A 22,540-nucleotide genomic window follows, 5' to 3' on the forward strand; every position below is an offset into this window, starting at 1 on the left:
CTGGGTGGCTCAGTGATTGAGCATCTGCCCTCAGCTCAGGGCATGACCCTGGGGTCCTGGGATCGAGTCCCTCATCCAGCTCCCTGCGTGGAGCCTGCTTCTCCCTCTGCCTGTGTCTCTGCCTCTCTCTGTGTCTCTCATGAATAAATAAATAAAATCTTTAAAAAAATATGATCAAATAGTGTTTCTTTTAGCCATCTTTGGTGCTAATCTTTAAATTCTTAAGAAATAAGGATAACACAGTGAGAACTGCCCCAAGTATCCAAACTAGGTGGGAGTAACTATGGAGCAAGACTAAGGGAATAAAGCACAGGTGTCACTCACTGAGCCCGCCTAAATTTGGGCAGTCCCTGAAGATACAGAGGGTTGGCAGGACCATAAGGAGCAAAGACACCGCACTGCGGGCATGATTGTAGGAGTTAGAGTAAGGGAACAGAGGAACACAGGGACGTGACACAATCAGATGGGCAGGAAGGGAGCAGGTGTAGGGAACCAGAACCCTGGACAGCTCATGTAACCAGGATCTCCAGCTTCCATCTTTTCCATTAGAGAGAACTCCAGATTGTCCCGAATGACCTCACACTCAATAGAAACCCTCTGGAGTTCAAGCCCCACCAAGCCTCTTGGCCCATTAGGGAAGTGAATTATAATCCTCTATGAGTGGGTAAAGGGAAGTCTTTGAGGTCAAGTCAGCAGGTGACCTACAGGTCTTGGCCTGCCCAGCTTCTAGCATCCTGAAATTCTGAAAATAGCATCCCGGTTCTCATTCACATTCTATTTTCCTGAAAACAGTGACTTTCCAGAGATGTGAATGAAACCCAAGCCAGGCTAACGTAAGTCAAGATCAGAATTCTGCTGGGATATTGGGAAAGGAAAGCAACCTCTGGGAGCTCACCAAGCTGGTAGCGATACGAACCCAGGGCTTCTAGTAACCATCCTGACATCCATCAAGAGGATCTACTCAAGAAAACAGAACTCCTGCCTCTCTCTGGAAAACAGCATACACCTCCTGGCCTTTCTCTGGTTATGCCAAGGAGGTTACTTAATGCCTGGACAGCGGTCAACTCACAGCTCAGTGCCTACAGCTAAGTCTTTAAAAATTTTTTTTAAAACTTAAATGCAAGTTAGCTAACATATAGTGTATTATTAGGGGTAGAATTTAGTGATGCGTCAGCTGCACATAACACCCAGTGCTCATTCCATCAAGTGGCCTCCTTCATGCCCGTCACCCAGGTACCCCGTCCTCCACCCACCCCCCCCCCTCCAGCAACCCTCAGTTTGTTTCCTAGAGTTAAGAGTCTCTTATGGTTTGCCCCCCTCTCTGCTTTTATCTTATTTTATTTTTCCTTCTCTTCCCCTTTGGTCATCTGTTTTGTTTCTTAAATTTCACAGATGAATGAAATCATGTGGTATTTGTCTTTCTCTGATTCCTTTTGCTTAGCATAAAACTCTAGTTCTAGTTCTACACACACACACACACACACACACACAATCTCTTCTTTATCCATTCATTCCCTGATGGACATCTGGCTCTTTCCATAGTTTGGCTATTGTGGACACTGCTGCTATAAACATTGGGGCGCAGGGCCTCTTCAAATTACTATGTTTGCATCCTTTGCATAAATACCTAGTAGTGCAATTCCTGGGTCATAGGGTAGATCCATTTTTAACTTCCTGGGGGAACCTCCATACTATATTCCAGAGCGGCTGCACCAGTTTACATTCCCACCAGCAGTGTGAGAGGGGGCTCCTTTCTCCACATCCTCACTAACATCTGCTGCTTCCGGCGTGGTTAATTTTAGCCATTGTGACCTGTGTGAGGTGGTGGTAGCTCATTGTGCTACAGCCAAGTCTTGCTCACAGAGCTGAAAGAAATGTTCCATCTGTGTTGGCTGCTCATTTGCTCTTGGCCAATTTGGGCCTTGCTGGAATACTTGGAGCCCTCTGCAGCCACAGCTCCTTTGCCCATTCTATACTGCTCAACCTCAACTCTGGACACCTGCTCCGTCCACCCCATCTTACCCCATTATACTCTGGAGTTTGATTTTCCCTTCCCTCACTTGACATCTTGAGATACAGCCACACCACCTTTTACTCTCTTCTAAGTTCTTCACTGTGCACCTCTCAGGCCTGGCATACTTGCTCAGCACCTGAGACTGCGACCTCCTTGTTCTCCAGGCACTTAGGTCTTGGTTTTGCTTTCTGAGTCTCCAGTTCCAGGTGAAGATGGGATTGGTTGTGTTAAGAGGAAGATCTCTCTTGCCCTCTACAAAGAACTTTCCAGTCACTACGTGGTGCAAGCTACGCCACATATGCTTTGGCCAACCCTCCCTGGGGTACTGATACGGCCTTCTTTTCCTACTGCCCACAAAATGTGTCTACTTACACATTTTGTGATGAATAATTCAAGGGAGAAAGTGGCTGCATCAACCAACTCATCAGGCTTTAGCATTTCACTGTCATGCACAAATACAGGATGAACCACCTTCTGTTTCAGAAGGAACCAAATCCTGCCATCTGGAATAAACCTTCTGCTATCATTACTCTTCAATTATTATGGGATTTTATCTCATCATTGGTGCATAAAACTGTCCTCAAATATTAGAAAGACTTGTCATAAAATATTTGTCTTCTGCATGCCCCTAAGGAACAGAACTAAGAAAAATAAGTGGAAGTCGAGAGAGAAATTTTCAGCCTACGAAAGAGATTTTTGAGCTTTTAGAGCTAGCTCAAGATGGACTATGCTCTTTCAGTAGGTGGTGATATTTCTGTCACTTTGGTGTGCTTCAGTAATTTAACAAGTATTGGGTGAAATCCCAGTAATCGGCACTGAAAAAAAATTATTTTAGCCTGGAATGAGGAATACTCGACCTGAAGACGACAGTTGCCCATCTCTAGTCAAACCCTCCCCCCACCCCCATCTGCAGGCCCTGGGAAGCTTTTCTGTGCGTTCACTCTGTGACCTAAGAGCAAAACTCCCATCTGCTCTACCATTTGGTCTATCTTAACAATCTGGAGCTCCAAAGTGCAGGATACTGAAAGAATCCTTTTTGGTCTCTAGGGGATCTTTCCCCCGCCTGAGCTATGGTTAACACCACGGGGAATTATGTTAATTTATTCCTGTGTTCCTCTAACTGACTATAAAATGTAGACAAGCTGGCTTTCTGATGAGTAAGAGCACTTTTGACGAACCATGGAAGTTTCCTCTTGACCTACTAATCTCCCTCTTTATCTGTTCCTGCTCTCTAACTGATGGGATGCTTTCAATTTTTAAGCTATCCAAGCTGTAGATTTTAGTCTGTGCTGAACTTTGCCCAACTTATATGCTAAGCGCTTTGTGTATTCTTTTTTAGACAGTTATGTATACCAAATTTGAGAAAAATGTGTGTCCGAAACCCTTTAATGAAGCTGGAAAAGATGTAACAAGGCTAATTCAAAGGACTGAGAAATTAACAATTCTTTCTTTCTTTCTTTTTTCTTTTTAAGAAGAAGAAAAAAAGATTAGGCATATTTGACCCAGAGATTAGACAGTTAAAATGAGGCTTGACAAAAGTCTATGAAATCATGAAAGGCTTAGTAGGGTGGATATGGCATTTTTCAGAATGTTCTGTAATATTAGATTGCATGCATTTCCCTTAGAGTTTGAGAAAGTTACAAATTTCAATGATAGTTTGCCCTCTTGACAAAAAACTTACATTTTGGACTTCTTTTTCTTTGCTATGCTATATATCCCCAGTATCACCCACAGAAATACACTGGCTTTTTGTTCCACACTCAATCAATTATACCCTTCAAGAAAAAAAAAAAAAAAAAAACAACTCATGAGAATTTTCTAAATGTCCAAACGTGGTGGAAAAGTTCTGCCAATTTTAAAATTAATGTTTGGATAAAGGTGATGGGAATTTAGATTTCTGATGCCTTCAGATTTCTCCTACTTTCATTTAGGGTGTTGTCATTTCTAGTCCCTGCTCTGAGTGAAATATTCAGGCTGTGTATATTAGGCCTGAATATAATTTCTGGCAAAATGTTCTAATTAAACAACTAGGATGATTCGTGGAATTCTCATTAGAACAAGATTATACCGCATCTTGAGCTTAAGCTTGCACCTGTACAAGCTGGCAAGGTGACCACAAGTCCCTGGATACCCTGCTGAACACGGAGGGACGTGTGGTGGATGGTTTCATTTTGAAATACACTAAAAAAAAATTCCCTATGATTCAGACCTATAGATACTTCCAATCTTGGTAATATCCATGTATAGAAATCTCTGCAGTATCTCAAAAGTGTAAGCTCTTATGAAGTTGCACGTCTTTGGATCTGTTCTCATTTCTGTTGGTTATAGTTGCACCCAGGAGAGGAAATCTGACTGAAAAGGTCCAAGTGGCTCCAGGGCACACTAAAAGCCGCCTGCGATGGGATCCTCTAAACATAATTTCTTAAAAGCATATATTGATTTTTTAAAATAAAGGAGCAAAGAAATGACTGAATGAAAGGAAAGGAAGAAAAACCAGGAGAGTTGGATTTGGAAATTAAAACTGCTACCTAAAAGCATGTAGAGAGGGCAATATATTTATTTTTTACTTATTAAAACTTCATTTTTATCAATGCACAGCTCTATGTTTATAGTTTGTCTATTTAAAAGCTACTTACAAAAACATGGTCTGAAAATCTATAGGTTTACCTGATGGGTTTTTTTTTTAATGTCATTTTTATAAGGAATAATTTACTTAATTTTGGTATTTAAAATACCTTATGTGGTACTACAGGAACAGCTATAATTACATTTCTAAATAATATTTGCTTTCCATGATTGATCATAATATTTCAAGAACATTCTTCATGAGAAAAAAAGGGAGACTTTAGCTAGCAAGATAGGTTCTCAATATTTTCCTTCTTTCTTTCCAAATATTTGCAGAGTGGATATGTCACTTTTCAAACATGGCAAATATAATATTTATAGCAAAACGATGGATTTCCATAGATGGCAGGAATGAGCTAATATGATCTTAGAATACGGTTTTGCATGGGATGGAATCTTACTCAAATCAGCTCAAGAAAATGCAGTGCATTAAGTAGACAGTGACTTAATGGACCTCCAAGAGGAAGTTAAACCACTAGACGGGAGGGGGGCAGGAACCAGGCATCCCTCGGGGCCTCAGCAGCACACACTCATGGTATCTGAATCTCATGGTTCACCATAAATATGAGACCATGAGTCTGCGTGACACGATCCAGCCCATCCTCAGGCCAGATGTATCCTTGAGCAAATCTGACTAGTTGGCAATATGAGAACATATTTTCTTAGAAATTATGTGGAAGGGGAAAGAATATATGGCATATATAATATAATCACTAAACTAATTAAAACTTGGATCACACGAAGACAAAAGTTATCATTTGCTTGAAGTGTAGCTCCGAAATTTGTGTCAATGTTCGAATTAATCTCCTTAAAAAATCAAAGCCTGACACTGACATTCTTTTTTAAAAGAAAAAAAAAAGGAATTTCACTAATACAATTCAGAAGTCTCTAATATATTTCAGCTCCAAATTAGTTTGAGCACCATTATCATAAAACAGTTACCAGAAAACACTTAAAGTGCTTTTACGAATGCGTATGTGAGAGTAACTGGTTGAAATAATTACTCCTTTGGACTTACTGTATAAATCACTGCCTATACTTCTTTAGCACTTAATATAATCTTAATGCGTGCCAAGTAATTTCAACTAATAAATGTATAAATAAAATACCAAATCAGGCCAGTAAGGTCTACCGAACACTTTACTTTTCACTAATAGGAGTAAATGTGCTTCGAAAAATCTCTGTGAGGCCTAATTTTGCAACTGTGATTCTCAATAATTGTTCCAGTCCCGGATATTGTTAAAACTCTAATAATAACTGTAATGAGGAAGAAATAATCAGCATACATAATGGAGTATTAGCATCTCAACTTCCAACAACTGAGCCACAAGTGGAGCCTCTGCTCGTTTTTTCACTTAGGTTATCATTTCTCAGACCGGCTCACACGGCTTCCTTTCTTCCTTTCTTCCTTTCTTCCATGCATAAACATCATTCCTAGCAGTCATTTAAGACTTCAGCTAACATCTGTGGTCTTTCTCCACCTTTACCCCCTTAGCTCTGTCCATCAGTGGAGCCACAGTGACCTATAAGGACGTTTCTCCCTGGCTTAAGTGCTTGAACAGCATTTCCCGGCCTGCAGTTTAAATCTGAAGCACTCTCGCATCTCAAGAGTGCCAATTCCTTCCTGTCTGGCCCATTCTTCCCTTCCCAGATTTTTCTCCTCCTGCTCTCAGCCTTACAACTGACACTTTGGTAACATGAAAATACTTGTCCCTCCCAACCAGCTTGACCATCCGGGCCTTTACTTATGCTTTTTCCTCCACTGGAATATATGTCCCCCCATCCCTTTTTTTACCTACCTAGTTTCTGCTCTCCCATAAAGACTCAGCTCCAGACTCCCTAATGCTAAGAACAGTCCTGGAGGCTGCCAAACTAGGCTAAAAATTTCCTTGTCCCACTGTGTGATCCCAAGGTGCGTGAACATACCTCAGTCACAGTATCTATGATATTTTCTTTTTTTTTTAAGATTTTATTTATTTTATTGATTGATTGATGAGAGACCCAGAGAGAGAAAGAGAGAGAGGCAGATACATGGTCAGAAGGAGAAGCAGGCTCCTCACAGGGAGCCGGATGCGGGACTCGATCCCAGGACCCCAGGGTCATGCCCTGAGCCAAAGGCACCCCACAGGGAGCTTACTTCTCCCTCTGCCTGGGTCTCTGCATCTCTCTCTCTCTGGGTCTCTCATAAATAAATAAATAAATAAGTAAATAAATAAATAAAATCGTCAAAATAAAAAAAGAAATGATCAGTTAGTGGGGTCTACGTCCCGTAAATTATAAGCTGGTTCCCTGTCACACCACCCATACATAGCTAGGAGGGACTCAGATCTGTTGAAGGGAATGGAGCTTCTGACACAGTTATCAGCTAACACCTTTTCTGACAACAAAACACTTAAGCCATTTCATAGGGAATTTGAAATTCCAACAGAAGTCAAGAAATTTACAGATTGATTATTTAACAAATTTGCAGCTGCTTGGGGAAAGCGAATTTAATCCTTAAACTTTTCTTACTAGGTTGCCACAAAAAAAGTCTGTGCTTAGATGTAGTCCGAGAGCATTTTCTTGGCAAGCTGGCTCACTGCCTGGAACCATGTCAACGCTTTGCCTAAAGCAAGACAGTGATTGTTCAAGTAGCAGACACGCTGATGGGTCTTCCCGCGTGACCGAAATGACACATCTTCCACATTAGAATCCTGTAATTACGACTGTTACAGATAATGGGATTTGGTTCAATTACCCAAACCAAACAGCACATTTCTGTTGTTCTATATCCTCAATTCCTCATTATTTTACATTTTTAAGTATAGTAAGAATATAAATAGAAACTTGAACAACGTTCTACCAATGCAAAGACTTATATATGCAAAATAAATAAAATAGATCACTGTATTCATTGATTATAATAGAAAAAAAAAAATTCCGTGTCCTGAATTACCTGCATGTCTCAGGTAACAGGGACTTAGAGTTAAGCACATCTGAATTGTCCAGATAATCACTGCAGCTCCACATTTTACTGCACTAATAGAAGAATGGCCTAAGGACAATTCTTAGATGAGGAAAATGGAGATGAAACCTAAGAAACGAGGTAAAATTCTACTTTCTTCTTAACGATAGAATTAGAATTATTTATAATCTCTGTTTTTATTTTACATTCTGCATACCCTATGGCTACCTTAAAAGGGCTCCCAACAGAAGATCACTGTTTTGCAATTCAATACTCAGCTTTTCGGAGTATTGCAATTACTCAAAAGGGGGTGTCTCAAAATTAACCACAGAGAATCAAACATTACAAAACATGCCCTCTACGTATTTTCTCATTCTCTCCATCAAGTGTGTGCTTGTTCACACCTTTTCTACATCGTTTACAGAACCCAATAGAAAAGTTCCTTACTTGGTATTATGTGTATCAATGGTATGGAAGAGTTCATGTAATTCTTCTCCACTCAGAACACCATCTGCAAAGTATGCTTTGAATTCTTCAAAGGACAATTTTCCATCATCTGAAATGGTAGGAAAAGACAGAAGAGAAGCAAATCATTTCAAATTTGTATTTTGACAAAATTTTTAAAAACCACCCAAGTGCTTATGCAGGCTTACTTGTGTATGGATATACATTTATTTAAAAAGAAAGAATAATTCAAGGTGTTAAAAAGGAAATAATTTAATATACCCCCATAGTACATAGACTTCAGATGTATACGCCCTTATGGACTAGGTCTACATGGTTTTAAGTATGTTTGGGAACATTTATTTCTAAGGCAAACATTTAACAAGCCATTTAACTAAACAGGCCAAAGAGATATCCACCCAACCAAATAGAGCCTAAAGGCAATTATTTAGACATTTTAGGTCCTCATATACAGGACCTGGCAGCTTACAGAATAAGCAGTAGTTTTTAATAAGTGTATATTGATTGAATGAAGGCGAACATTTAGATTTTAGAATTATTATAATCCAACAAGCCGTCTTCATCCCTTCACTACTCAAGCAAATGAACACTTTTTAAAGACAAACGCATTTTACTTATTGTGGGACACAAAAGTGAATGACCATCAAATCAGGGAGTCTAATAAAAAGAGATAAGAGGTGTAGACATAAGCACAGGTATGTTACACAGTTAACACACGGTAAGTGCAATAAGAGATACACTTTGGAATGTAGGGGAGTTAGGGCAATCAAAGATCCCACTATTTGGGGGCATGAGGAGTTTAGGAACTTTTGCACCTGACTTTCTACTACAAGTAAATCTGAATAAGCAGAGATGGAAGAAACACATTAGTAACAGATGAAAGTAAAAGACCTCTCAAAATACAGAAGCAGAGAATTTAAGGGTCTTGATGGACATGTCGGAAAAGGAAAGCATCCTTCTTTCTGTGCAAGACGCTGGTCTGCCAGTTGTCTCAGGTAAGTGGCCAGATGACTTAAGTGGTGGGATGATCCTCTCCACTTACAAAGAGGCAGCAAAAAAAAAAAAAAAAACGGGGGGGGGGCAGCAGAGGACTAGGAGGAAGGAAGTTACAGTCACCAAACTCCTATTGTGTGTTCCTACTAACAACACCATACTGAACAAAGTAGAATTTGTCTTTGGGTTAAAGCTGATAAGATTTAATAGGATTGGATCTTCAGGATCCATTTGGGGCTTCTTCTTTTTTTTTTTTTTTTGCCTCAAAAGATGGTCCCCAGACCATCCAGAGTTCAGTTAAAATGCAAATTCCTGGGCCCTACCAGCAAATCCCTGGGCCCTACCAGCAAATCCCAATCTCACAGAGGGCATGGAGCAGTGGGGTAGTCAAGAAATCTGGATTTTTCGTGACCTGTGAGATTCCTTCTCACATTAATAATTAACGCAAGGACTCAATAGACCTCATCACTGAATGACCTACTTTTTCAGATAGGGATTTAAAGGCTGTAACATTTTAAAAAAATCTGTATTTGCAAAATATAAATATAAAGACCCCTGAGAGTTTTTAAATTGCATATGATTTTACTTTTTGACTGAATAGGTCAATCAGTCAATCTTCCAGTTAATTCTTGCCAAATGCTAACAGAGCAGACTTAGCATTAGAGATCACAACAAGCCTGATCTGGAGTTCCTCACTCCCAGAGGCCCCCTGGACTGGATGACCTGTCTGGCTCAGCCATTCAAAGACCACAGCAACCCAATGCAAAATGAAGCTGAATCCACCAGGCCCATCTATTGTCTAATTTTGTATTTCTGCTTTTGGATGGGCTCTTTTAGTGTCATGTCTCAAATGACTATTTTTAACTCTGGCTTCATGTAACTGATGTTCCAGACTAGACATAGTTTTAGTATCTCCGCTGTGCACCTCCTTACTTTGACAAAGAAAATATATCACCAGGTTGGGGAATTGGACACAAACCACATCTAGGTATGGGGAGGAGGAAAGAAGGAAGAGGGAAGGAGGGAGGGAAAAAGATAGAAATCAACCCACTCTTTCCAACTCTGCTATGGAAATGTGTAACAAATGGGATACATACATATTCATGGTGGAATGTTCCCTTGGTGAGTATTTAATGGTTCTCAGGTAGGCTGACAAAGGCTATCATAGAACTTAACCTGCCTGTGCACTTTGTGGCAGGGTGAGCCTCTGGAAAACTACTTTACAATCAGCAGAAGTAAGTAAGCTCAAGTGATAACGTAAATACCATCAAAGGCATCGAACAAGTGCTCTGATGATTCTATGAGGGTGAAAAGCCTTTTTACTTTGTAATTCTTATTAGAAAGAAATATAAAAAGAAAAAAAAAAAGAAGCATTCAATTATAGTCCTGAACTGAAGGGTGGAAATTATATTTTTAAAGCCTGTTTTTACCACATCCAAGATTCCTGGAAGTCCTAAATTTGGGCTACCATACTTTTAAATAAGCAATTGTAAAGAGTTACTTCAGAATATTTCTAGACTAGTACCTTAATGTCAAACAAAAGTATTACAGTATTTTTTGAAGGAAAAGGAGACAAAATACTCCTTTCTAGTGGGGTTCTGCATTAACAAAGCAATCTTAATTTTTTATTAAAGTTGCTTTTTTCTTTTTTTTTTTTTTTTTAAGATTTTATTTATTTATTCATGATAGTCACACAGAGAGAGACAGAGAGGCAGAGACACAGGCAGAGGGAGAAGCAGGCTCCATGCACCGGGAGCCCGACGTGGGATTCGATCCCAGGTCTCCAGGATCACGCCCCGGGCCAAAGGCAGGCGCCAAACCGCTGCGCCACCCAGGGATCCCAAAGTTGCTTTTTTCTATTTCAATTTTCCTGCTGGTCTTCTCTTTTGAAATGGAACACAATTAAACCTTGATTTATACTGGTTTGGCCTACAGATTAGCCAAATCCTGTGAGATCTGATATACTATGATAATAAATCTTTTTTTTTTCCCCCAGGATTTTATTTAAATTCAAGTTAGTTGTATGTAGTATAGTATTAGTTTCAGGGGTAGAATTTTGTGATGCATCAGTTGCGTATAACACCCAGTGCTCGTTACAAGTGCCCTCCTTAATGCCTGTCGCTCATTTACCCCATTTCCCCACCCACCTCCCCTCCCTAGGATAATAAATATTAACCTTTACCACCAAAGGGTACAAGTTTTTCAGTTTTTTTTATCCGACTTACATGCTCTGCCTGAGTTTATCCTGAGCATACCTGGCCCCTCCTCTGCTTTATTTTTAAAGTATTCTGGTCTTATACTCTATATCCGATTAATTTTTGAGATTGAGGTAGCAGAGAGAAGTTGCTTAGAAAAGCCTTAGAACAAAGAGAATCTTGAGCTTTTAACATAGATTTGCCGTTTGTCAGTATAGCACTTTCATCCATTCTCTCATCAAATTTTCGCTCAGCTTCTACTAGGTTCCAACACTGTTTTGTGCTAAGGACGATGGCAGGCAACCTCGGAAGGAATTTATATTTATGAAGGAGGATACAGCAAACGAGCAAACAAATGCCATATGATAAGGGCAATTCTAGGAGACACAGTATGATGTGGGACCATGTAGAAAAGAAAACTAACCCAGATGTAAGTATATAGGGAAGGATTCCCAGAAAAAAGTGACATTTCAGCTGAGATACAAGTGACAAATAGGGGTTAATGGGGAAAGAACTGTAAAGGGTAAGAGTATTCTAGGTCAAGGAAATGCCAACCACAAAGCCAGGGGGCAAGAAATAATATAGTTGGGGAATTGAAAAGAAAAATCAGTAAACCAAGTCAAAGAATATATGCTAGAGTAGAATGATAGTTACCAGGGGCTGGGGCGGGGGAAATTGGAAGATGTTGGTCAGGGGTACTAAGTTTCAGTTATTCAAGATGAGTAAATTCTGGAAATCTAAAGTACAACAATGTGACTACAGTTAACCATATTGTAATGTATACTGGAATTTTCCTGAAAAGGTAGATATTAAGTATTTTTACCAGAAAATAAAAGAGTAATTGTGTGAGGTGATGAATAGGTTAAGTAACTTTATTATACTGAATATTTCACAATACATGTGTATACAAAATTAGCAAACTGTATACATTAAATATACACAATCTTAAAGTGTCAACAAAGCTGGGAGAAATGACTACATGCTGGGTGGGAAGAAAGGCAAGCCAGAGAGTTAGATACAGAGAGTCAATGCCATGAAAAACCATATAAATCTGGTTAAAAAACTTCTGAATTTACCCCAGGAGGAGCCATTGTCCTATTAGGAAGCTTACTGTGGGTGAGTAGAGTGGGGTGGACAGGTGTGGCGCCAGAAGAGAAGACACATTAGAGGTCACTGTAGTAATTAGGGTAAGAATCAATGGTGGCTTAAACTTTGGTGGTGACAGTAAGAACACAAGATATGTGGCCAGATTTATCATCTGTCTCAGAAACAGAATCAGCAGGAACTGGTGATCAGTTAGAGGTGACGGATGAGAGGGAACAATAAGTCAAAAATGATACCCATCCTGGATGCCTCGGTGGCTCAGCAGGGCATGATCCCAGGGTCTGGGATGGAATCCCACATCAGGCTCCTTGCAAGGAGCCTACTTCTTCCTCACCTTGTGTCCCTGCCTCTCTCTGTGTCTCTCATGAGTAAATAAATAAAATCTTTAAAAAAAATGATACCCATACATACATACAATGGAATATTACTCAGCCATCAGAAAGGATGACTACCTACCATTTATACTGACATGGATGGAACTGGAGGGTATTATGCTGGGTGAAGTAAGTCAATTGGAGGACAATCATCATATGGTTTCACTCATATGTGGAATATAAGAAATAGTGAAAGGGACCATAAGGGAAAGGGAAACTGAGTGGGGAAAAATTAGAAAGAACACTGGGTGTTATATGTTGGCAAATTGAATTTAAATTAAAAAAATTATATCCCTCTAAGACTGAGTAATTGGATGGATGACATCTCCATTCACTGCAATAGAGAACACATGGCAAAAAGCATGGGGTGGATGGAAACAGTGCTTAGATCTATTGAAATTAGATGTACCTATGGAATAAGTAGATGCATCTAGAAAGCAGGAGCATCATGGTCGTATAGAAAAGGAGAAGGAGAGAGGAAGAGGGAGAAAGGGAGAGAGAAAGAGGAAGAGGGAGAGGTACTTCTGCATTACCAATATATACTAATTGAGGTCCTAGAAGTGAGTTCATTCTCCCAGAAGAATGCCTACAGTGAGAATGAAAAGGTCCCAGAATAGACTTTGGAAATGCCAACTAAATCCTTTAAGTTTCAGATTTTATAAATGCTTGGCTGTTGCAAGGATTGAGAGGCTGTACAGAAAACACCTGGCACAGTACCTAGCACAGAGTAAGCGTTCAACAAAGGTAGGTATGATTTTTGGATGGATTTACTCGTTCAGTCCTGCTCAGTCATGACCGTTACGCATGAATTAGTTCCTATCTTGTTCTTTTTCTTAAAAAGTACTTATGGAGTGCATACAGAATAATGGGTATTTGATATGTTTATTGAAAAATAGAAATTTTAATTTATTTTCTTAGGTAATAAGGGTTTACATAGTCTAAAACTTTGGGCAGCCCGGGTGGCTCAGCAGTTTAGCGCTGCCTTCAGCCCAGGGCCTGATCCTGGAGATCCGGGATCGAGTCCCACGTCGGGCTCCCTGCATGGAGCCTGCTTCTCCCTCTGCCTGTGTCTCTGACTCTCTCTCTCTCTCTGTGTGTGTGTGTGTGTCTCTCATGAATAAATAAATGAAATCTTTAAAAAAAATAAAACTGGAGCTTCTTTGAAAAAAAAGAGTCTCTTTAAAAAGAGTCTTGTGGTTTATTAAGATTAAATATTGTGGTTTATTAAGATTAAAACACCAAAACATGATCATCTTCAAAAATAACAACAGCATCTTTGTACAAAATGAACACCTGGAAAGCATTAGTGAGTTTAACACACAAAGAACAGCATATACTTTGCATAATATGCAAATTTTTAGAGGCAGAAATAAAAATAGCAACCTTGTTTCTAAAATGAAGATCTTAAATTGCAAATCAAGAAAAATAATAATTAACATATTAACATTTAATTAAATGTAAATAGATTAAACATGTTCTATCAAATGTACCTATCACTTTGCACAAGTCATTTAATATCATTGTGCATTAACTTCCTTATCTCTACAAGCTTCTACCTGTTAAATGTCTAATGCCATATATTTGTTTTAAAACAAGTTATTAAAAAAATAAAAATAAAACAAGTTATTGACAATCTATAAATGCAAATAAAATAGAAGTTCTTCTGATTTCAACTCTAATATGTAAAACCTTAGACATTATCACTCCTGTCCTTAGCAGAGCAAAAGGCTGAACAAATTAAAAATCAATGACTTTTCTCGGACTTATGAGAGAACTGAGGTTGCAGGACAAACCACTACCCAAAATCTGAGAAAAAGACAAAACCAGAGAATCATAGCCAAGATATGCTTACACAGAGGAGAAGCTACTGGAGACACAAACTGATAGAAACACAGAGTAATTTTGATGAATTGCTGGAGGCTGGGTACAGACTAGCATGAGAGGGAGAAAATCCTGGGGGCTTCGGGCTTTAGGGAGCTTCCACACTTTCATGGGTTTTGTCTCCAGGAACCGCAGCATGGTTCTCATAGTGAGGAGACAAAAAAAGATGTAGCTTTTTTTTTCACCATGTAGCTATGGCACAGGGAAGAGCAAGAATAATCAATAAATAGACCCAGAGTGCTCATTATGACTGAAGTCTATTCTTCAGGGGCACAGATTTTATCAGAACTCTACCCCACTTGGGGGAAGGACATTTCTCTCACTGCAGTCCCCTCTAGCCTTCATATCAAATAAGTTGAAGGGAAGCTACGAAACACTTGTGAAGGTCACAGCCCAGAAATATAGGCCCACTAAAAGACTGAGATTTAATCATAAGATTATTGAACACATATGCTCCTCCATTCCTTACCATTACACCAACAGGGCTCCCATATAAACCCAGTGGATTCCAGCTGAAAGAGCTGTAAGACTCAGAATCTCTCTGAAGAGTACTTAGGGAAGCTCAGGTCAACAGGGGAGACAAAAAGACAAGAGGAATTTGAAGGCTTTAGCACCTACAGCTGGAGCAAACATTAAACACTGCCCAACTCCTACCAGATAATCATTTCTCAAGCTAGAAACCCAGTAATCTCATTTCCCATTACCTGATACATGATGATCAGCTTTCACAAAAATATTACAAGGAATGAGAAAATGCAAGAAAAAGCACGGTCTGAAGAAACAGAACAAGAATCCGAACCAGACTCAGATCTGACACAGATATTGGAATTATCAAACAAGAAATTCTAACTATGATTAGCAGGTTAAGGGGTCTAATGGGAATAAAGAGAAGAGATGGGTAATGTAAACAAAGAGATGGGAATTCTAAAAAAAAAAAATCAAAAGAAAATGCTAGAAATCAAAAACACAGAAACAAAGAATGCCTTTGGTGGTCTCATCAATATAGCTGAGAAAAAAATCAGTAAGCTTGAAAAAAAAACAAAGAACCTGAACAAAACATCTAAGAACTCTAAGAGATTTCAAAAGGTGTTACATAAACAACTGATGAAGAAGAAAAGATCGTACAAAGCAGAAGAAATATCTGAAATAATAATAGCTAAGAATTTTCCAAAGTTAATTACAGAAACCAAAATACATATCCAGGAAGCTAGGAGAGTGCAAACAGGCTACGTTCCTGCCCTGACATCCCCCCCACTCTGACCCAAACAACCCTAACATGTAGGCATATCATATTCAAACTACATAATATCAAAGATAAAGAGAAAATTTAGAAAGACATAGAAAAATTAATCTATAGTTTATATAGGATCAAGAATACAAATTAAAATTACAGGAGACTTCTCATGAGAAACCATGCAAGCAGAAAGAGTGAAATATTTAAAATGTTGGAAAAAACATCCCATGATCTAGAATTTTATATACAATGAAATTATTATTCAAAAGTGAAGCCGAGGGCAGCCTCGGTGGCTGGGCAGTTTAGCGCAGCCTTCAGCCCGGGGTGTGATCCTAGAGACCGAGGATCGAGTCCCACGTCGGGCTCCCTGCATGGAGCCTGCTTCTCCCTCTGCCTGTGTCTCGGCCTCTCTCTCTCCCTGAATAAATAAGTAAAATCTTAAAAAAAAAACAACACAGAAGTGAAGCCGAAATAAAGACCTTCTCAGATGAACAAAACTGAAGAGATTCAGTGCCAGCAGAACTTCTCTACAAGAAATGTTAAAAAAAAAAAAAAAGTTCTTAGGGTGAAGGAAAATGATTTAGGTCAGGAACTCAGATCAATATAATGAATAGTGTCAGAGAAAGAATAAATGAAAATAAAATATTTTGTTTTCCTTATTCTGAATTAATCTAAGAGATAAATGTATAAAGTAATAATACTAACAGCATATTAGTAATTAATAGTATTTTGATATGTGAAATAAATTATATCAATTCATAAGGAACAGAAGAAGATCTTGGAAATATTCCAAGGTACCTGTATTACCCATGAACTTGTATAGTGTTATTTTAAGATTGATTTATATTAGTAAAAAATAAATATTGCAAGCTCAGATTGGTGAAAACTACAGAAACAACTAAAAACTTTTTAAAAATATAATTGATTTGCTAAGAGGAGACATTATTTACAAAATGCTGTTTAAAACCTGATAAGGCAGAAAAAGAAGAGAAAAAAAAAGAACCAGGGGAACTAATAGAAAATAGCTATAAACATAGTAGATATTAATCCAAAAATACCAATAATCAATTTTTTTTAAATAAATTTTTATTTATTTATGATAGTCACAGAGAGAGAAAGAGAGGCAGAGACACAGGCAGAGAGAAGCAGGCTCCATGCACCGGGAGCCCGACGTGGGAATCGATCCTAGGTCTCCAGGATCGCGCCCTAGGCCAAAGGCAGGCGCCAAACCGCTGCGCCACCCAGGGATCCCCCAATAATCAATTTTAATGTGAATGATCTAAGTACACCAATTAAAGGGCAGAGATTGTTAGGGTGGGGAAAAAAAAACCAAGAGCCAACTACATGTTGTCTACAAGAAACCCACTTTAGACCTAAAGACTCACATAGGCTAAATCTACGCAGATGGAGAAAGACATATCATGAGAGTGCTGAACAAAAGGAAGCTGAAGTAGCTATATTAATTTCAGTCAAAGTAGACTTCAAGAAAAATTATCAACGATCAAAAGGGAAATTGCTTAAGTATAAAGGGGTCAATTCTCCCAGGAGACAACAATTCTAAGTGTGTATGTGGCTAAAACAGAACATCAAAATACATGAGGCAAATACTCTTAGAACTGAAGACAAAAATAGACAAATCCACAATAATAGCTGGAGATTCTAACACCCCTCCTGAATCTAGACACAGACTCTACACTTTTTGAGATAAGAAAAATTAACTCAAAATGGATCACAGACCTAAATGTAAATGCAAAATAAGAGAAACCTTGGATCAGGTGATGAGTTTTTAGATACAATATTGAAAGTACAAAAAAAACAAAAAACAAAAAAACACTGAAAGTACAACATGAAAGAAAAAAATGATAAATTGGACTTTATTAGAATTTTAAAATTTCTTTCAAGAGAATGAAAGACAAGCCACAGGCTGTGAAAATATCTGCAAAACACATTTAAATAACGACTTACATCTATAACATACAAAAAAAACTTAATATAGCAAAAAAAATAGCAATGAGTAGGCAAAAAAGCCAATTAAAAAGTGGGCAAACACATGAATAGACACAAAACCAATGAAAATATACATGCAGCAAATAAGCATTTAAAATATTATCAATATTGATTATAATAGGGAATTAATCATTTAAATAGGAATGAGATACTACTACATACCCTTTAGAATGGCTTCCCTCCAAAATAAAAAAAAAGAAAGAAAGAAAAAACCAAACACACACAAAAAAAAACAGCAGCACCAATTCCTGGCTCGGATACAGGGCAACAGGAACATTAATTCATTGTTAGTAGGACAGCAAAATGTTGCAGCCGTTTTGGCAGCTATTTTGGCATTTTCTTATGTAGCAACCATGCTCCTAGGTATTTACCCAACTGCTTAACAACTTAGGTCCATACAAAAATCCATGTGAATGTTTATAACAGTTTTATTCATAATCACTAAAAGTTGGAAGTAATTAAATGTCCTTCCATAGGTGCATGGATAAAATAATTTTGGTACATACACAGAATGGAATATTATTTAGTTATTTTTAGAAAGTGAGCTATCAAGCCAAAGAAAGTCATGGATGAATTTTGTCAATCTAAAAAGGCTATATACTGTATGATTCCAATTTTATGACATTCTGGAAAAGACAAATTTGCAAAAATAGCAACAAGGTCATTAGTTGTCAGGAGTTCAGGGCAATTAGGGTTGAAAGGACAAAAACGGGATCTTTTAGGGTAGGGTGACTATTTTGCATGACATGGTATGACAGTAATATGGCATTATGCATTTGTTGAAACCCACAGAACTTTACAGCACAAAGAACAACAAACTTTAATGGGTGCCAATTCTTAAAAAAATCATTTAGGAGTCCAGGGGATTCCAGGCTGGAATGCAGAATGTGACAAAATAATTTAAATATATTAGAAATGTATGAAATGACTTCACTGAAGGTAATGAGGGAAAACAGTGTTGACCTAAGCAATTCTGGAAATGAATGGAGTCTATATAAAGGCAAATAAGCTGTCCGGAAGCACTGTAATATAGTTGATATAGTTGACAAAGTTGGGGGTACAAGTAAAACATCCTGAATAATACACATGCATACTGGGACTGAACAGTTATGCAAATGAATAGCTGAGGGGGGGGGGGAGCCAGGTGTCTCACTGTTTGATAGGTTACTGATAAGCAAAGGGAGGAGGTGGTAATGGTTTAAAGTTTGGGACATCACTATGAACTCATGTTTAAATTAATATAGATACATACGAGTACATGCAGAAATATGTAGAGATATGCATACACTTGGGCTAGTATACACATATATATATTTCCTTGCTCCATCAGCCGAGAGAGCTGAGAAGCAACAATGACACACCAGTAAAAATGAGCACATCTACCACCCACATTGTTGTTTTTAATATCATTCTCCAGTAAGAACAAAAATCAAAGATCCTTGGAGAAGTGACTGATTGTCATATTGCGACAGGAATTACAAAAGATGAGCCTCAAGCATCTGAAGGGCTGGAGAGTAAGGAATTATTAAAGAAACCGTAATTATGAGGGTAGGACAAAGGCACACAGGAATCTACTGAAAGAGCTCCCGATGATCAAAGCGGGACAATTTGAACAATAAAATATATTGAGTAGTCCCGGATTCATCACAGAATAAATACCCATGTGTCCATAGTGTTATAAACAAATACTGAATAAATAAATACATCTATAAAGAGAAAATAGACAAATCTCCCATGCAGAAGAATTATAAATATTTCATGCACATACTCAGTCCTCAAGGAAGTGGAGCATAACTCCGCACTCCTTAGGCTTGGGCTGCCCCGAGTAACTTCCTCCCAAAGAATCAACGTTGCAAGTGAAGAAACTTGACAAACACTCCCTGAACCAAGTGATTGAGGCCAACACCAACAGTCATAATCATGTTGACAGTGTAAACCTTTGATATGATGTGATGGTACTTTTCCTCTGTGATCTTCCTCCCCCAAACACATAACCCCAGCCTAATCATGAGAAAAACATCAAAAAAATCCCAGTTGAGGGACATTTTATGAAACACCAGACACTAGTACTCCTTAAAACTGTCAAAATCATCAAAAACAAAGAAAGTCTGAGAAACTGAGCCCAAGGAGATATGATTACTAAACATAATGTGCTGTCCTGCCACAGAAAAAAAAGACATTTAGTAAAAACTAAGGAAATCTAATTAAGAATGGAGTTCAGTCAATAATGAAACAATATTGGCTCATAAACTGTAAACACAAGTACCACACAAAGGTAAAATGTTAATAAGGGAAACTAGATATTAGGTATATGGGAACTCTCTATAGTAGCTTCATAGTTTTTCCATAAACATAAAACTGTTCTAAAATTTAAAATGTATACAATAGAATGTGAAAATTATATGGATTTAAATAATATGTTAAGAACTGATTTGCTATGTTATCAGCATGGTGAAGTCAATTATGTTTATTCACATTAGATCTCAAAATCTACCATATTAAACTCAACAATCAATTAAATGAATTTATTTTCTTAACCCCAAACAAGCTACTCTGGCTCTCTTGTTTTCTATAGATCATCTGGGAGAATGAAATGTGTTTTACGTATTGAAATGTGTTTTACGTATTGTTTATTGTTTTACAAAATATGCTCCATACAAGCAAAAATAAGCTGACCTACTATTTTCCCAAGCATTTCTATTCTACATTTGATCAACTGTATTCATCACAACAATTTCATTAAGTAATTATATATTCTTACTTTTATTTCCAGGAGCAGAAGAAAACTGAAATACAACAGGATTAAGTAATTCCAATGTGGTCCCTGAAAGCACATCTCCTGGAACATATTTTTGGAAGCAGGTCATTAAAACTGCCATCAGTTTAAAATTGACCAAAGTGACCAAAACTCAGGTAGAAAACTGAATAATCCAGTCAAATGGTTAGCTCTTCACTGACTTGATAACCCAAGTATTTAGTATTTAGTAGTTCCTTACCAGGAAAGCTTATTTCTTATATCAAAATACTTTTGTCACTTGGAATTGTGTTGGGAATATGAAAACACTGTCTTTATCCTGAATTAATGAGTGTATATTACTTTTTATGGCTAGAAAAATGTGCTTTTAATTTAGTAAAAAAAATACAGTCAACATATCTGTTTAGAATGGAGAAGACATGGTATATATATTATATATGGAATAATACTCAGCCATCAAAAAATGAAATCTTGTCATTTGCAATGGTGTGGATGGAACTAGACAGTGCTATGCTAAGCAAAATAAGTCAATCAGAGAAAGACAATTATCATATGGTTTCACTTATATGGGGAATTTAAGAAATAAAACAGATGAGAATAGAGGGAGGAAGGGAAAAATAAAATAAGTCGACGTCAGAGAGAGAGATAAACTATTAAGAGACTCTTAACCACAGGAAGCAAACTGCGGGTTGCGGGAGGGGAGGTGGGTGGGGAGATGGGGTAACTGGGTGATGAGCATTTAAGGAGGGCACTTGATGGAATGAGCACTGGGAGTTATATACAACTGACGAATTACTGAACTTACCTCTGAAACTAATAATATGTTAATTAATTGAATTTAAATTAAATAAAATAAAATTTTTTAAAAGATACCTATTTAATGTCACTTTCATAGAGAATTAACAATGTTATTTAAGGAGAGACTGGGAGAAAGGCAACACACACACACACACACACACACTCAGCCTTTTGTAGAATGACCGACGAGAAAACATTGTTGGAGGAACATTTAGTCATTTGTAGAGAAGGTGTATTCAAATTAGCGATGGAGGGAATACCCCATTTGTAGACAAATTTTACTGCAAAATGAAAATTAAAATATTTTAATAAAGTTGTTATATATAGAAGGAATACCACACATAATTGCTTTCTTTTCCCCTCCTTTATATCTTCATTTCCAGCAAATAATCCCTGCTTTTTTACCTTCCAAAAGAGGAATGTCTGTCATTTTTGCCTAGTCAACACATCTACTTTCCTCTATTTTGGTAAAAACACTTTTTCATTTGACAAATCACCTGCCCTCTCTCTCCCTCTGTGTATGTTAGGTGAGCCTTTATGCAACTCACACCACTCTGGGGGGAGGGGGTGTATGTAATCATGAAAAATCAGTTCATTTCATCCCCTGCTTATTGCTTCAAGAATGGGCATGTGACTGTAGTTGATCAGAGAAAATCCTGAGATTTTTGCTAAAATTATTCTACAGGAGGTATTCTCTCTTTACTCCGGTTTGTTGAAGTGGTAGGATGCATTCCAGGAGTTGTCTTTGTCTCTCCTGGTAAGAAAGCCACTCAAAGTAAAACCACCCAGAGGAAAACCAAAACTGAGATGGAGAGAGAGGGAAGGGGGCAGGGAAAGAGTGATTCCTGAACACCTACATGTGACTACTTCTTCACACCTCCTGGGTATTTCAGTTATAAGAGCCAGCAAACTTCCTATTTTATTTTATTTTATTTTATTTTACTTTTTTAAGGTTTTTATTTATTTATTCACAAGAGACACACACAGAGAGACAGAGGGAGAAGCAGGCTCTCCCTGCAGGAAGCCCAACCTGGGACTCGATCCTGGGTCTCCAGGATCACACCCTGGGCTGAAGGCAGGCGCTAACCGCTGAGCCACCGGGGCTGCCCAAACTTCCTATTTTATAATCTGAATTGGGTCTGTGGCACTTT

At 38.1% G+C, this 22,540-nt stretch overlaps 1 protein-coding gene across 1 annotated transcript in view; it reads right to left on the reverse strand.

Annotated features, from left to right (window-relative positions):
- NECAB1 (N-terminal EF-hand calcium binding protein 1) overlaps positions 1-22,540 on the reverse strand; it is a 185,932-nt gene that overhangs the window by 143,683 nt on the left and 19,709 nt on the right. Inside the window, exon 3 of the mRNA XM_072803962.1 lies at positions 8,031-8,139. Coding sequence (XP_072660063.1) covers positions 8,031-8,139 — 109 coding nt within the window. The remainder of the gene's footprint in view (positions 1-8,030; positions 8,140-22,540) is intronic.

Source organism: Canis lupus, chromosome 28 (assembly GCF_048164855.1).
Source record: "Canis lupus baileyi chromosome 28, mCanLup2.hap1, whole genome shotgun sequence".
NCBI lineage: Eukaryota > Metazoa > Chordata > Mammalia > Carnivora > Canidae > Canis > Canis lupus.